Here is a 17,115-nt window from a genome sequence, read left to right as displayed (position 1 = left end):
ATCACAAGTGATGCTTAATGGAGTAAAATACTCATAATTACACACTAGTAATAAGTTTCTGCAATTCAAATATGGAAAGAGTTTCAAGATACTAATCCTACATGGAGTAAAATACTCATAATTACATGCTAGTAGTAATTTTGTGCAATTCAATTATGGAAAGAGTTTACATAAATGTAGTTTTTATTTTGGAAGAACTCATATGGCATTATTAGGTGAAATATTAAAAATACAATTTTATAATCATTTGCGAAAAATAGTAAATAACAATTTTGTCTGTTGTTGAGTCTTTTAACGAAGGACAAAAAGTTCAATCAACATTTCCAAGGTCTTTCGTGCCTTTAATATAATATAGATTAGAAGTATGTATGGATTGATAGTATAACGGAGGGTAATATTAAACTTTTTTCAATTGCAAAGGGGCAAATATGACCCTTTTCTCAACTTATAAATGCAAAACTCTAGATCCCTCGTACTACCGGCAAATCTCCGTATAACAACATCGTTAGCTCTGAAACTATTTAGTTGTTATAGTGAATGGTTGTAATACATTTATAACAATATTGACATTTAAAAAATCTAAGTCAAATCTTAAGCTTAACATTTTGTATGGAAAATCTTTAGTGATGGAAATATATATTCATATCATAAATAATGTATTAAAATATTAAATATTTGACCAAAATTTCTAGATCTATTATTGTTAATATTCGAGATTCTTATATAAGGATGATTAATTATTATATTATCCAAAAAAAATATAGCTGTTATAGAAGAATAATTTTACAAAAAAAATATATTATTATAAAGACGATTATTGTTGCTAAAAGTAAGAAGCGTAATAAACGTAAAATCGATTCCGAAAAAACTTTAGTGATATTAAGAGGTGATGTTGTATGATAGATATGACTGTGCAACCATATCAAAGTCAGCGATCTCATCCTCTCTATAAAGCACCATTTGGACTGAGTAGTCGAAGTTGACAACAATTCCAAATTCTCAAAATCCTAAATATCAGATCAAATCCACCATGTTCTCGGATCAAAAACTTTACCACTATAGTCTCCTTTCTCTCTTCCTAATCGGACCACCAACTTTCCTTGCTTGTCAATTCCTCGCTGCCCCTTATGGTAAACACCATCGCCCTGGTTGGGGACCCACCATATCACCACCATTAGCTTGGTTTCTAATGGAAAGTCCAACACTTTGGCTCACACTTGTCTTATTCCCTTTTGGTAAAAATTACAACAACCCATTATCCTTTATCCTCATTTCACCTTACCTTTTTCATTACACAAATCGTACCATTATTTACCCACTAAAACTCTACAAAACTGCATATCGCCGGAAAATCAAGAATGGTTTTCCGGTGAGTGTTGCGCTGATGGCTTTTGGGTTTAATCTCTTGAATGCTTATGTGCAGGTATCCCCTCATTTCTCCCTTACTTTTCCCACTAAAAATCTACTTCACTGCCTGTCGCCGGAAAATCAAGAATTATTTTCCGGCGAGTGTTGTGTTGATTGCCTTTGGGTTTAATCTAGGGAAAATTACGCTCTGTGTATATTGGGAGAAAATATTTACACGCTTGGAGCCATATTTTAATTTTGTTACCAATTTAGTGTATAAACACCTTTTATACACTAGTATACACTGTTGATATTATATAATACTCACCCCGTTCCAAATTATACGACGCTCTTTTCTTTTTGTTTTGTCCAAAATAGAATGTACTTTTTATATTTATTAACAATTCAGCATTAAATTTACCTTTTTAACTCTAATGAAATGATTTTAGTCACATAAATTTCTATTGTTTGTTCAAAAGTCTTTCTTTATTTCTTGAACTTCATGTCAAGTCAAACACTTTCATATGAAATGGGAGGGAGGGAGTACTTTTATACAAGGTGGACACATCGTTTACCGTATGTGTATAATGTTTGTATATCGTATGTATGAACATTGTTGCCAAAAAAAAAAAAATTACTCCCTCCGGTACCAATTTATGTGACACCATGTGACTTAACATGGAGTTTAAGAAAGAAAGGATTTTTTTTGAAATTTGTGATCCAAAATAGATCTTAAATATTTGTGTGGTTGTAAATCATCACATAAACTTAAATTAATTGTAAATATAGGATGATGACATTCTTTTGGGGACAGACTAAAAAGAAAAGTGTGTTCCATAAATTGAAGTAAGCTAAAAATATGGCCTATGTAGGTGTAATATATTATGTTGGGTTGTATATTTTCTTGTAAAAATCCCTTTAATTTATTGAATGCTTATGTTTCAGGCTAGATGGGTGTCTCATTATGCTGATTATGATTCTAATGAGTGGTTTTGGATCCGGTTTTCCGGTGGATTGGCGGTTTTTGCTAGCGGTATGGTGATGAATGTTTGGGCTGATAAGGTGTTGGTAGGCTTGAAGAGTGAAGGTGGTGGATATAAGATACCAAAAGGTGGGCTTTTTGAATATGTGAGTTGTCCTAATTATTTGGGTGAGATAGTTGAATGGTTGGGTTGGGCTTTGATGACTTGGTCTTGGGCTGGGTTTGGGTTTTTTCTGTATACTTTTGCTAATTTGGTACCTAGAGCTCGTTTTAATCATGAATGGTATTTGCAGAAATTTGGAGAAGATTATCCTAGGAAAAGAAAAGCTGTTATTCCATTCTTGTATTAAGTTTTTTAGGAGTAGATATGCAATGTAATGGCTTCTGTGAATGTTATTGTTCTTGGACCATATGTCTATGTGGTTTACTTTGATATTTGACATAGGAGCCTTCTCTAATCTTTGATTCAATTTGAGCATAAGACAATAACTTTACAAAGATTTTCATGTGTTCACTGTTCTGTGTTATTCTCGTTAATCTGCTGTGGAAAAAGTCGTATAACTAAAATCGTATTTGTAATTGACCATAAAATAACTCTTCCTTGTCGAGCTCTAAACTAAAATAAAACGAAAGTTCAATGGTAGAGAGTGCAATAGTGATGTTTGGACGGTTGCATTAGTGTTGGGCATTGCAAGTTCAATTGTTGGATAAACTCATTTTATCATACGTCCAAATTCGATATGGCGGACTTAAAATGTCACCTACAGACGTTTTGCACTCAATTATTTTGGAAAACGCTGGCATCCTTTGTATTATCACAGCTACTGGCACAGATTTAGCTGATGTTATTCCCCAATTACCATCAGAGCTCCAAAGCATGGATGTGATGTATTGAACTACTGCTGATTTTGTTTTCACTCAAAAAACATTTAACAGTAATAATGGGACAATTACTCATCTGGACTTTAGTTTCCAGCACTTAACATAGCCAATGTTTTGGAATAAGACTTAATCTCTTCACATTTACTAGATGTTAACCACAAAGCCTTGGTTATCCTTATAAAGTTTATACAAACTGTTGTGCTTCTTAGAACTGCATTTTGTGTGCTACCAAATTTTCCATGCTAAAATTGTAAGTTCACGTTCAAAATGAACATGTGTCAGATGGTCCTTATTTTTGGGATCAGTTGAAACTTCCTTCCATGTCTGAAACTGCTGCCCAAAGTGAAACCGCTGCCCATTTAAAATCCGGTCAAGTAATTGTTCTTGATGGTAGAACAGTATAAAAGTGAAACAAACGGGTTTGGGTGCCTAAGCACAAATGTTCTCTAAATTCCACCCCATCTAAAAGTGAGGTTGAGTGCTTAGAAGACTCACCGGAATTGGAAAATAACGCCGACTATAACTCCAACGACTCCGTTATACGCCACTCTTTTTCCGCTGCGCTATTGCTCTATAATGTCTTACAAAAATTAGTACATGGAGAAAGAGAAATTATACATCATGATAGAAATTATACATCACGATCTTGTGCTTCTTAGAGTTGAATTGGTGTACTACGAAAAGTACACTGAAGTAGACAAACAAAGGGCTTCATCAGTAGTCTACATGAGTCAGTTAATTGTATGATATGCCACGAAAGCATGACGACTATTGAATTCAATTCTTCTTTTAACTACACACTTAATCTTTGTGAGTTTTAATTTGTAACCATTGACGAGGATAGAGAGGGGATAGAAAAGGAGAACAAGCTTCGACAGCTTTAGGAGAGTTAAAATTGGAGATGCAATTAAAAAAATTCAAAAGCAAAAGAAGAAATAAAATAAAATAAAGACATTGCTATGGAGTTTAACATGTACAAATACCGAACTCCAGGACAGTATTTTTTACTTGAGCAGTCGGGAATTTTGCCCAAAGTTAGTGTTGCTCTCGTGATTGTTTAAATATTTGAGCAAAATCTATTCCGACATCAAAAAAAAGAAATATCGGATCAAAGATAACATTTATCACTTCATCAAATTATGAAAACTCAACCGGTAGGTATTTTGCAGCATGTTCTAACCTTCTCTCCAGACACATAATTTATACAGTATTTCGTTGCTAAAAATGTCCATTAAAGGAACAGTTCAATCTAACTTAAACTCTTAAAACAAATATTAATTATTCTAAAGAAACACAAAACAAAAATCCAGAAAAAATTGTAGCAGAGCCTAGTCCGAGAAAAGAAGTGCAAATTGAGTGCACCACGAAGAAAAAGGCTCCATCTTTTGCATGCTGGTGTAGTTTCACGGATTTGTCTTTTGCAAAAGCTAGTAGCTAACCTGCATCATGGTTGAACTGCAAAGAGTTCCAGAGTTATTCAATCATATGGTGAAACAGCGAAAGAAATCAAGAAATGAGGAGAAATTGTACAAACTCACATCAGGCAAAGCTGCGGTTTGCATCTACATTAGCTTCTACTTCTGATTTAGGAAGCAAACTTCCGTTAGAACCTTCAGGAGATTCAACGGTTTCCACGATCTCTGCCTTCAGCTTCTCGTGTTTCTCCTTCAATTCGGGGAAACTCATAGCCTCTGCGAGACTCTGCTTTATTTTCTGTTCTAAAGCCTGAATTTTTGCTTTTGATTCTGCATCTGCTGTCTTTCCAGCCTTCGCTACCTCCATCTTTAACAATTCAATCTTGTTTTTCAAATCTGTGGAGCTCACTACGTCTTCCATAACCGTTGTAATTTCATTGTTAAATTCATCAATTTTTCTCTTGGCATCAGGAAGTGATGCTGAGTTGACATTCAAACCTAGAGATTCAAAAACGCCAGCAAATTCTGTCTCCACTTCATCTTTCAGTTGCACAATTTTCTCCTTTAGCCCCTGGTCTAGATCCATAGCTGTTGATACGCCAGTACTCTCGATTTCAGCCTTCAATTTATCAATCTTCTCCTTCAAATCAGGGCGATTCATGGTTTCCTTTAACCTCTTATTGATCTCCTCCTTCAATTTGTTTACCTTGCTATTTTTCTCTGAGAGCTTCTGGGCTTTAGACATTTCTTGTAACATCTCAAGCTTATTCTTTAGGCTAGGATAATTTGGAGCAGCAGAAATGTTTCTGTTGAATTCGTCCTTAAGCTGGTCAAGCTTTTCCTTCAGAACAGGATGCATTGACTGGTCGTTAGAGTTCCTTGTTTTTGCAAATTCTTCTCGCGCCATGACAAATTTTTCCTCCAAACCTAAAGCTTTAGCAGCCTCAGAAAATTCAAAATCAATTTCTCTTCTTAACTTTTCTATCATATCATTCAGGCCTGACTCTGGGATCTTCCCAGACGATTCCTTTGCTTTCAGGATCTCTTTCTTTAATTTTTCAACCTCATCCATTAACTCCACATCGGGAATCCCAGCTGGAAGAAGAGGTTCTTCTTTCTTTTTCATGTTAACCTTCCTTTTTGGATCAATGGGAATTCCCTCCTGGAAGCCACCGAGTTTTCGGAACTTAAGCATCCTGTGCCTTAACAACTCTTGGGTGTCCATTTTCGTAAGTTCCTACAAAGATGGATTGTGTTTTAGCAACTTTTCTGAAAGTACAATTTCTGGATACAGAGATCTTGATGTACTTACATCCATTGATTCTTCAATTGCAATTTTTATCTGCTGTGAAGTCCAATATGGATCAGCGTGTGCACCACCAAGAGGCTCCTGCAACACGATAAATCATTTATTTACCACACATAAAAGTGAATCACTCTTTTGAGATGTCTCAAATGACATACATTCACCCAAAATTACCAACTCTCAATGAATAGTGGCAAGGCAGATAATAAGCAATATGGTTATTCAGAGATTATGAAACATCAATTATGACTTCCCTAGGAGAGACTGCAAGGGTCAAAAACTGAAGACAACTCACAGATGAGAAATTGACATTTTCTTCTTTCTTTCTTCCCTTTTTTTTTTTTTTTTTTTTTTTTTTTGCCTTTTAAATCTGATAGCTAATTGGAAAAATATGCAAGTAATAAAGAAGAATAAGATTTTGATCAATTAGGCAGATACGGCAATGATGTAATTTAGGCAGTAAAGTAGTATTACAGGGATGTAACCATCGGCAATTTGAAGCTTGCACAGCTCGGTGGCAGTTATCTTGAGTTTCTCAGCTGCCTGAAATGAAATGAAATGAAGCATACTCAGAATAATTTTTGCAGCTTTTCTTGATTAACACTTCAAATTTTAACTATAGCAACCTTGGGAGAAGCTTTTGCGGTCTTCCATAAAATTGCTGCACATGCTTCTGGGCTGTGAATTACAAGTGAGAATTGAGAATGGTAAGCATACATCACTATTTACTATGACATTCAAGAATAGCATACAGACAGGTGGGTCTGAGCAGGTAAATCAAAATATACAAAAGAAAGGTCCCAAAAGAATCTGATTTAAGGATTAAGGACGCATTACATCAAGATATTCACTAACTGTATTGCCCTTTTTAATAGTTATATTGCCGGAAAGAAGATTGCCCTCCCAGTTTTTTTTTTTCCACAGAGCTTATTGATTTGAAATAAGGTTGTGTAGTCCACAAAGATTAAGAACATGAGGAATACAGAATCAATGGTTCAGCATTACAACAAACCAAACAGAGATTACGTTTTTCAAGTATTGGTTATCGGGTGCTTTATAGATACTAGTTGAAGTATTAAATTTGTTTCGGAAGCAGACATAGCCTACCACCTTCAAAATTGAAGAAAAGCGAAAACTATAATTTTATATTTTATTTATTTATTCTTTTTTTTTTTTTGGATAACGATGGTGCCTGAGCCAACTTGCGCACACCTCGACTATTCCACCGGGTACCTGCTACCTCCCACCAACCTCACACCAGCACAGATACTGGGTAACTCTGTCTGGCAGATAGAGTAGAGAAGCTGAAACTATAAAATTGATAGGATAGTTTCTTGAGAGCTTATGATTATAAAGGACAGGATGATGGCCATTCACCACATATTTAGTCTACAAGAAGTATATAGATGTATCTACATCCATCTCAAAATTATATCATATAACAATATTTGTTCATAGTAAAAGTCAACAGTTTTAGCACCTGGCAACATAGAAGACAGCATTTTCAAGCATTAACAATTTATTAGCACAACCAATAGCCAGAGCTCCACCAGAACCCCCTTCTCCCATAACAATTGAAATAATTGGTACTTTCAAACCAAACATAGTCCTCAGATTATGAGCTATGGCTTCCCCCTGCATGCAATACAAACTATTCAGTTAGCACTAATCAATGGGGAAAAAGCATGTTTCAGCAAAGTTGTGTACATACTTGGCCTAGTTCCTCTGATTTGAGGTCAGCATATGCCCCTGGTGTGTCAATGAAAGTGATAATCGGGAATCCGTGATGATCAGCATAGTACATCATACGCAGAGCCTTCCTATAACTGTTTAACAAGTATTCTTTTCTTACTATTGTAGGCTCACATACTAAAAAGGGGTGGATTCAAACTGAAAAATATTCCAATCTCGAACATAACGGAACCACACATACCCATGGGGTGTAGGCATCCCAAAGTTACGCTGTATGTTCTCCTTTGTGTTTCGTCCTTTTTGATGACCCATGAACATATAACTTCTACCATTTATTGTGCCAAGGCCAGTGACAATGGCAGGATCGTCATACCCAGCTCGGTCGCCATGAAGCTCCACAAACTGCAAGTTACGCAATCACAATTTTACATTGTTAGAATTTCCAATAGTGATTACCATATGGGAAAGAGAACAGAAACAGAGTGCAATTTTAAGTTTATTGATAAGAAATAGAGTCATTGAATTTACTTGACCTTCTCAGTTATATTAAATATATGATCAAGGAAAGTCGGCCTGTTAGGATGCCTTGCAATATTCACTCTTTGTATTGGAGTCAGATGCGTGTATAGATCTTTTAGAGCCTGAAAAGGACAGTAAAGATGTCAGCATTACAAGCAACATTATATTTTAGCTAAGATAATGTTGACCTTCGAGGCTAGAGCTAATAAATTGGTCTCAACTACATAACTTTGTACAAACATCATCAAAGAATAAAAGGCAAGTGTTGCAAACACGAATACTTTCTATCCTTTATCCAAGTATCCAACACAAAATCAAACAGTAGGAAAATTTATCACAAAATATTGCAAATTATAATTCTTTATTAGAGAACGGGATCTTATTAGAGAACGGGATCTTATGATTTCCCTGTGACCTTCCTAGATTGCTCTTGTAGTCTTTTTAAGCTACCCCTAGCATGAAAAATATACACCCTTTACAGAGCACTAAATGATGATGATGCACTTGGAAGGGAATTCATTAAAGGACCAGCATTAGTTTCTCCACACATGGTAATATGTACATGGATGAAGACACATTTTCTTAGCAATTTATGTAATGCAACAAATTTTTCTAATTAAAATAGGAGAGGGCTGACCACATTTTGTTCTTCCTTTTTCTTTGATAATGATTACCTTAAAATACTTTTATTCATGTATAGCATTTTTCACAAAATAGCAAAGTACAGTCCAAATTTTCTTAATGTGAGGATGAAACTACCAATACTTTCTCCTGGTATTAATGCTGATATTCAAAATAATCCGAAAAGGAAGTCTAAAAAGAAGATTGTGGAAACCCCTGGAAGGCTAGAACACACTTCCAGTAGTAACTTTCTTAATTAAAGAAGTACACCAAGCAACCAAAAACCAATAGGATCATTCTTTAATTAGTGGAGGCCATTTTAGTCCTTCAAACCTGTTGATATTTGTTCTCGAGTGAGATAATTTGATCACTGAAATCCAACCCAGTTTCATTTGCCATCTTTTGGACCTGCATTCGAGAAACAGTTACAACTGACAAAATTTTCGATATTTTATGTTGATGCAAGAGATAATCTTGAGACAAGAAATATGGCATTAGGTCATGAAACCTTACATCAATGATTTTTTTCTGCAGATCCATAAGAGGTTTCTCAAAATCCAATGTCACCGGCTTTGGCTTTTCTTTCAATGGCTTGAAAGGTGATAAATGACTGAGGACTCCACCCTTGACATTAAGGTCAGGATCCTCTGACCAGGGGTATTCATGCTTCTTTACCTTTCTGACCTTTGCAGAGACGGTATAAACTCTCTTTTTAGAATCCAATCGTGCTTTCCCTAAGGCTTTCAGTGGCACACCACAAACACCATTTCTTGAACTACGAAGAAGGTCTGAAGCCGAAGTTTTAGAGGCCAAACTTCCACTGAAGGCCACAGGAGGATGTGAAGTTGAGGCCATACTCCAGTTTCTGCGAATAGGTTAACCTAATCAATTTCATGTAAAGAGGGGAAAGTTCACAAATTAAGAATCTAAAAGATTATAGCCCTTCAATGACATGTTTGTGAAATCAATTAGCTTCAAATCAAAGTCCACATTTCAATTGGCTACTTCAAAGCGTACACGAAACTAACAAACACAAATTTCACTAAGCATAGTTAGACCTGTCACCTATCTATGCATAGAAGCATATACAGATGCTAATCGAAGATTTAATTTGTAAGCACCCTTCAGGCAATAAAACTCAAAATCGAACTATATACGGTTATTGAACCAAAAACCAACGGTTACCGTGTACGAGCTAGAGATTGCAACAACAGATACCTAATAAATAACATTCACACATAAACACCAAAATAACAGAAACATCAAAGATCAGCACTTTCGAGGTAACTGGAACTGTTCCATAACATAAACATCAAGGATCAGCATTCTCGAGGTAACCTGTACTGTTCCATAACATAAAATGGATCCATATCAACACAAGAACCAACCAATCAATCAATCACTCAGTCACCTAATCAACTATAACTCAATCTAAAGCTAGTTGAGTATCCACTTTATGCATCCTCTATATCCATTCAGTTCTATTCAGGCACATTTCATCGAATACTGTTAAAACAATAGCATGATATTCTTTAATAGAAGGATGGCAAGGATTCATTCAAATTTGACTATTTTTACAGTGAAACCGACTATGCTTAGCTCAAATAGGTGCACAAATACAAACAACCGTCAAAAAGCAAGAAATTTAATTGCATGAATACGAAATAGAGCACCACAATAACATTAGATTAGTGAATTTGTTAAATAAAAACAAAGCTATACATCTAAAATCAATCAAATTAAACCGATAATCAACGATTCATCAAAGTTTGAATCTTTTCACACTAGAACCAACTATTCTAAGCTCACATAGGTCCACAAATACAAACAAACGAGAAAAAACAAATTAATTGCATGAACATTACAAAATAAAGCATCACGCTAACAAGATTAGTGAATTAATTAAATCAAATCAAAGATATACAGCTAAAATCAACCAAATTAAACCGATAATCAACGATTCATCAAAGTTTGAATCTTTTCACACTAGAACCAACTATTCTAAGCTCACATAGGTCCACAAATATGAACAAACGGAAAAAAAAATTAATTGCATGAACATTACGAAATAAAGCATCACGCTAACGTTAGATTAGTGAATTAATATTACGAAATCACAAGTCTATAGCTAAAATCAAAGCTATGCTAAGCTAAAACCAAAAAAAAACGAAAAAAAAATAGAAATTTAATAGCATGACCATTAAGGAATAGAGCACCACGCTAACATTAGATTAGCGAACTAATTAAATGAAATCAAAGCTATACAGCTAAAATCAATCAAATTAACAAGGATTCGTTCAAATTTGACTATTTTTACACTAGAACCGGCTATGCTAAGCTCAAATAGGTGAACAAACACAAACAAACGAAAAAAAAAAATTGCATGAACATTACGAAATAGAGCACCGCGCAACCACGCTAACATTAGATTAGTGAATTAATTAAATGAAATCAACGCTATACAGTCAAATTAAATAAAAAATCAACGATCAAATGCAAGAAAACAAACCGAGAATGAGAGGACAGAATAGAGAGATCTGAGAATTGGATGAGGAGAAGACTCAGCAGAGAGATATTAGTAGTTTTATGGAACAAAGAGCATCGAGAAGATCGTCGAAAAAAGAAAGAAAAAATCAGTGTGTACAGATAAAAGCTATGTAGAAGAAGCAAGCTTATGAGTGTTTTTGATTTCGAGTTTTCGATACTTCTTATGCGGAAGAGGAAAAGGGAAAGGGCAAAATGGGGAGAGTGTAGAATAATAAAAAACCTACTATTTGTTATTTTTTTTTTCTTTTTTAAGATGATGTCTTCTCAATTATTATTACTTAAATAAAAAACGAGTACACCAGAAATAAAAGTATTTTTTTTTCTTTTTTAAGATGATGTCTTCTCAATTATTATTACTTAAATAAAAAACGAGTACACCAGAAATAAAAGATGGTGTGAATGTGTGACAGACCTCCATTTCATCGAACCAGATATAGAAATAGCTGCCCTAACTAAAGCGTGACCAGCTTGATTCACTGATTTTTCTAACTACAATAATTAAATATCTTTCATTAATGTCTTACGATCATAAACAATATTTGAAATGTTTCCTTCGAGCAGTGTGCTTGTTGTATACGGCTTTTCTTGGTAATTTTGATCAATTTGAGGGAATTCGTCCAATTGAGTATATTACAATAGAAGTATGATTAGCCCGATAGTATAATGAGGGACAAACTTAACTAGTCCCATTTATATGAAAGTATTTGATTTGGCACGAAATTTGAAAAATAAAGGTCGACTTTTGGAACTTGAAAACAATCCGTAAAATTTTTTGTGGCTAGAAATCATTTCATTAAATGTAAAAAACGTAACTTTAAATCTGAATTTTTACTAAATATAAAAAGATGTCGTTTTTTTAACTAACCAAAAAAGAAAGAAGATCGTATAAATTGGGACGGAGAGAGTAATAATTAAAAATAGAGGGGTATTTTTTAACTTTTTTTCCTATAAGCTATGCTGGAGAAGCAGCTTATTGAGTGTTTTGATATCGAGTTTTCGATACTTCTTATGCCGAGGAGGAATAAATTTATAAAACAAAAGAAAAAAGAAAAAGGGAAGGGCACAATGGGGAGAGAATGGAATAAATAAAAAAACCTACCAGTGTGCTTGTTTGACAGCTTTTATCGGTTTGGCCGTTAATGTGTTGAACTGAAGCTGTGTTGTTGAAGGGCTTCTCATCTGCTTTGTGTCGCAGACTTTTGGATTGTTGTACACCTGTATTATATCCTTTTATTTTATTTTATTTTTGAAATATTCACCAAAACTAAAAATAAAAATAAAAATAAAACTGAATTTGAAAGGTTTTCGTTTAGTTCATTGTATCTATTTTAAATATGCATTCAAAAAATAGAACATTGCTAGCTCATTTTACTTGTAGCAAGATAAATTTGCTATTTTATGTGATTTTATATATTATGATAAAGACGAAATTAAAATGTCTAGTCAATAAGTGTGAAGTATAATTGCACCTATTACGTCGCGATAATAATAATAAAGTGCAAACTTAGTAGATTATATATATTTTTAAAAACATTTCAAAAATATATTTATATCGAGGTAAAATATCAAATTAATTTGCACCTACTAATAGCAAGTTACATTTACCCCTGATTTTGTCTTCTTTGGATTGAAATAGAAGTATTTAATTTTATATACTTTTTTCCTTGATGTGACTGTTCGCAACAAATTTTCAAGTGCCGAAATTTAACTGCAATAAAAAATAAAAGAATAATGTAATTTTATTTATGAATCTTGTGGGTACAATTCTGGTGTTCTCTTGATTTTTCTCTCCTAAGCGTTTCTGTGATTCGAGGGCCTTCGGTAGCGTATTTCTCGAATTGCAGGATGATTTGGATCTCCTAGAGATGTATTTCGATCCCTAGGAATGTCGAACAGTACTTCGTCGTTTGGTTGATCTCCGGGAAGAACTCCGTTGAAGAACTATGTAGTCGATGTAGCTGCTTTCTCCAATGCTTGTTGAATCCCCCCAAAAAGTTATGTAAACCCCCTATTTATAGTTGTAGGGAATAGGCAACCAAGTTTAGATGAACTTTTTTGCCTCATTCTGATTGGTTGATGTAAATCATCAAGCTTATCACAATGTTATGTGATAAGATCGCTAGTGATTGGCCAAGACATGTCATTTTGGACACTTGGCGATTTTTGATTGGTTCTTGTATTTGTCCAGGATTGCCACATCATTTGAGCACATGGCATCATTTTGTTGATCTTGAATTTGACTGGGATGTCATGTCACTTGACAAGTGGCATGAGTTTTGGGCCTCAAGATGAACTGGATCTTGGACTTGAGTTTAATTAAATGGACTTATTTATTGTGTAGTCCGAATTAATTGTTCAATCCAAATTATCATGGATTTAATTCAAATTTTGTATGAATTTAACCCAATAAAATTTATGTGTTTACAAATGCCCCTACTTCAAGACTTGTCGGGGACGTAGATGTATTGAATGTGAGACGAGGCTTGAAGTATGATAGAAGACAACTCATTTTTGTATCAACTGAAGAGCACTTGGACAAGTTGTGACTTCTAAAATACGTGACATGCTAAGAATCCTAAATCAAGGTGTGGTACTGTTGGTATTGCTATTCTTAGTTTAAGAAATGCAGGTTATAACCATTGTACTCCCAGCTTGCTTAGGCTTCTATAAAACACCAGTTTCATCTCTAGTGCAACTATAAAATTTAAGTTGCACAATTAGAGGCATTAAGCACCATACTTCTTTGACTTTACCACAATAATATTTGAAACACGTTGTTGTGTCCTTGTTTGAAGAAAACACAAACACTAGTTTCCTTTTGCACTTTGGATTATGAAAGGAGTACACTTTGCACGGCACTCTGAGTCCATCTAATATCCAATTACCCCACTGCTCTTTTAACTCTATAAAAGAGAAATTGGACCCTCAAACACATGAAAAGAAAAGGATCACCACAAGCTAGTGGATGGAGCTTGCAGCTCTAGCGTGAACTCTAGTTAAGTATTTTGCAAAATACTTTGGTCTCTTTCTTTGTTTGTTTCTGCTTCTTCCCCCCCCCCCCCCCCCCCCCTTTTTTTTTTTTCAGGATTAATTGAAGCTTTCAGGCCATTAGAACTGATACCATGTCTGTTTCTGAAGCAGCATGCCATTGAGCGCGATACTTACTGTTGAAATCAAAGTCTCGGATCACCGACCTAATCAACCATTTAGAATCAGCAGCTTCATGTCGCTGGGATCATATCCGCCACCTCGTGCTGCGGTTCATGTCTGCTACGTCATATTGAAGCGTCATGTACTTACTGCGTGCTATCAGCAAAGATCAACCAAGCAGAACCAAAAGCTTCGTATAATTGGCGCCACTATCCTTTAGCCGAAGGAAGTGTCGTGTCATTGGCACCGAAGGCTCCATTTTTTTATTTTCTTGCAGGTTTTTGAAAGAGTGTAAATCACTCGGAAGATCCACCAGATGTCCTCATGATTGGCATTGAACAATTTGGTGCTTCACTTCCTTACTGCTCGCAAGAAAGAGGTTTGGAGCAACCGTATTTTATCCTTACTGTCGAGGCTTCGCTGAGCATGTTTATGTGGCATCTCTCCTAACGGCATTGTGGGGATCAGATTGTTGGAGCATCCACCATCCTTTCAGGCTTGTATTTTTTTCTTTTGGTGGGATCGTTGGAGCATCCACCATCCTTGCAGACTTGCATTTTCTTTTGGCGACATATCCTTGTCATATCGCTTCAACGAGGAACGATTTGATGCGTCCCTTTTGCATTTCAACTTAACGAGAGACAATTGGTGAAACCTCCTCTATTGTGGCTTTGGCAGCTTTGGCGAGAGAAGCACATGGAGCAGCTCTCTTCTATCCTTGGCGAGAAATTTTGCGACCATCTCCCGCAAGTCTTGGCGTGGAAAACTCCTTTCATCTTGGCGAAGACATTCACGGCAACTTCTCTGTCCCAACTTTGGTGAAGAAATAGCTGAATCACTTTTTTTCTTGCACCTTGGCGACGAAGTACATGAAGCATTCTCATCTTACAGCTTGTCAAGATATGCACATGACCACCCTCTTTGCTATTTCGACGAGACACACACGAAGTACTCTTTTTTGCAGCCTCGGCTAGAAAGAACACGAGCATTATTTGGCGTGGAACAACCCTCTCTTCCTACTGGGCGAAGAATTGCATTGAGAATCTTTTTCGTGGCTTGAACGAAGAATACATGGTGTGTTTCATCCTGAAAACCTTGGTAGAGAAGTACATGGACACTTTGGCGTAGACGTACATGGAGCGTCCGTCCTTCATTTGTTGATTTTAAACTCAATTTCACTAAAATATTTATTTCCTGATGTAGGAGCAATGGAATCGAGATCTGCTTGATTCTGCCGAAACGATTCTTCAACATGTGCGACGAATAAACAATCCCAGAGCCAAAAACCTTCTGGATCGGCTGGACTTAATTCTTTTTTTGTTTTTTTTTTTTTTTGAAGTCGATCAAGATGCCTGCTGTGTTGACTTTCCAGCTTTGGGTGCTCTGGCTGCAAAGTTAGTATCCTGACCTAGTAAGTGTTCAAATCGCGAGACATTTGATCGTACAGAATCTTAACTCAAATAGCTGCAACATATCTGAAATCAGAGCCAAATTCCTCCTAGTTCGGCCACATCAATATCTGAAGTTGATTTATAATTCTGATCGCAGCTTTGCGCAACTGTGGTATCTACTTAACGAGCCGCTTGTTCCATTGGAAGGAGAACTCTCCAAGCTACAATCTCTATAAAAATCAAGGCCAAAAAACCTTCTGGATTTGTACAGATAATTCCATGATTTTAGTTTACGAATTCTGATTTTCTGCTTCGCAGCTTTGCGCGATTGTGATAGAAAATTCATTGCTTGTTTTGTTAGAAAGAGAACTCTCAGAACTACAATCTTTATAAAAATCACGACCAAATTATTTCTGGATTTGTACAGATAACTCCCAAAGTTCTCACAGCCGTCTAACACGCTCAAATTTCAGCTTTGCGCACTTTCGCTGGAAAATTCATATCTTGATCAAGGAGTGTCCGCGTCACAAACTGTTGGATCCTAAGAAAACCAGACTTCAAGGAATATAACCATATTGAAAGCGGAGGCTCCGTTCACTGTGAGCTAGCCTTTCACATTTCGTAACTTTAGCTATCACACTTCACACGTCTTTTTTTGTTTCTTTTACAGACTTGCAAGGGAGCTCGAAGGGTCTCGGTATCAGATCGAGATGACACACAAGATGCGGATAGGTTGAAGTTTCGAGCAACGGGCAGGGAGAAACACATCTATGCGAAATAAAGAATCGTTGCAGTCGATCATGTTGCGAAGTTACTCCTTCTCCAAGTGTCATACAAATTTGATTTTATATGGTGTATTCTCGAACCTCGTCATAAGCAGTTATTACGGTGAATGAAGCTTCTTTTTTTTTTTTCAAGGGTGATGACTTCTCTCATATAACCTTCAACAAACACTTGCAAAAAAAACCGAAGGAGGCATTCAAGACAAATCAGCAACAAGGCTTAGATTCCGATCGTTTTCATGACTTAAGCTTTTGTAATGGATACTGTATAGTTATTTTCATGTCACCTCTTCTTGTAATCATTGATGTATCAAACTCTTGTAATATTGAAGCAATAAAGTATACTTGCAAGTTGTCATTGACCTTTCTTATGTGATGTATGTCTTTGTATACTAAAAAAGAATTAGCGCGATGATCACATGACGCCATGACCCCTTTTTTGGTTACTTATGCAAACCTTTTTTTTTTTTTTGGGCCGTAC

General features: G+C 35.6%; 2 protein-coding genes across 2 annotated transcripts; one reads left to right on the top strand and one right to left on the bottom strand.

The window, feature by feature from the left end:
* Nucleotides 1–904: 904 nt before the first annotated feature.
* LOC132630667 (steroid 5-alpha-reductase DET2) lies at nt 905–2,849 on the top strand. Its single transcript, XM_060346222.1, has 2 exons — nt 905–1,423; nt 2,293–2,849. Exons 1-2 carry the CDS (start codon nt 1,031–1,033, stop codon nt 2,677–2,679), a joined length of 780 nt encoding a protein of 259 aa, XP_060202205.1. The 5' UTR covers nt 905–1,030; the 3' UTR covers nt 2,680–2,849.
* A 1,465-nt stretch (nt 2,850–4,314) lies between these two features.
* LOC132630666 (acetyl-coenzyme A carboxylase carboxyl transferase subunit alpha, chloroplastic) lies at nt 4,315–11,466 on the bottom strand. The gene is made up of 12 exons (XM_060346221.1): nt 11,274–11,466; nt 9,278–9,629; nt 9,098–9,172; nt 8,158–8,265; nt 7,866–8,026; nt 7,644–7,758; nt 7,413–7,567; nt 6,559–6,610; nt 6,407–6,475; nt 5,939–6,016; nt 4,750–5,863; nt 4,315–4,666 (listed from the first exon to the last, which is right to left on the bottom strand). The coding sequence occupies exons 2-11, from the start codon at nt 9,617–9,619 to the stop codon at nt 4,751–4,753; spliced, it is 2,268 nt and encodes a 755-aa protein (XP_060202204.1). The 5' UTR covers nt 9,620–9,629; nt 11,274–11,466; the 3' UTR covers nt 4,315–4,666; nt 4,750.
* Between the last annotated feature and the right edge of the window lie 5,649 nt (nt 11,467–17,115).

Source organism: Lycium barbarum, chromosome 3 (genome assembly GCF_019175385.1).
Source record: "Lycium barbarum isolate Lr01 chromosome 3, ASM1917538v2, whole genome shotgun sequence".
Taxonomy (NCBI): Eukaryota; Viridiplantae; Streptophyta; class Magnoliopsida; order Solanales; family Solanaceae; genus Lycium; species Lycium barbarum.
This window is presented reverse-complemented; position numbering and strand designations above follow the sequence as displayed.

Bases quoted from the DNA above. Each gene is read 5' to 3' on its own strand.
- LOC132630667 (XM_060346222.1), top strand. From the start codon at position 1,031: ATGTTCTCGGATCAAAAACTTTACCACTATAGTCTCCTTTCTCTCTTC. The intron at 1,424-2,292 runs GTATCCCCTCAT...CTTATGTTTCAG, and splicing joins TCTTGAATGCTTATGTGCAG to GCTAGATGGGTGTCTCATTA.
- LOC132630666 (XM_060346221.1), bottom strand. From the start codon at position 9,619: ATGGCCTCAACTTCACATCCTCCTGTGGCCTTCAGTGGAAGTTTGGCC. The intron at 8,266-9,097 runs GTTTGAAGGACT...TGTCCTTTTCAG, and splicing joins TCGAGAACAAATATCAACAG to GCTCTAAAAGATCTATACAC. The intron at 6,017-6,406 runs GTAATACTACTT...ATCGTGTTGCAG, and splicing joins TTGCCGATGGTTACATCCCT to GAGCCTCTTGGTGGTGCACA.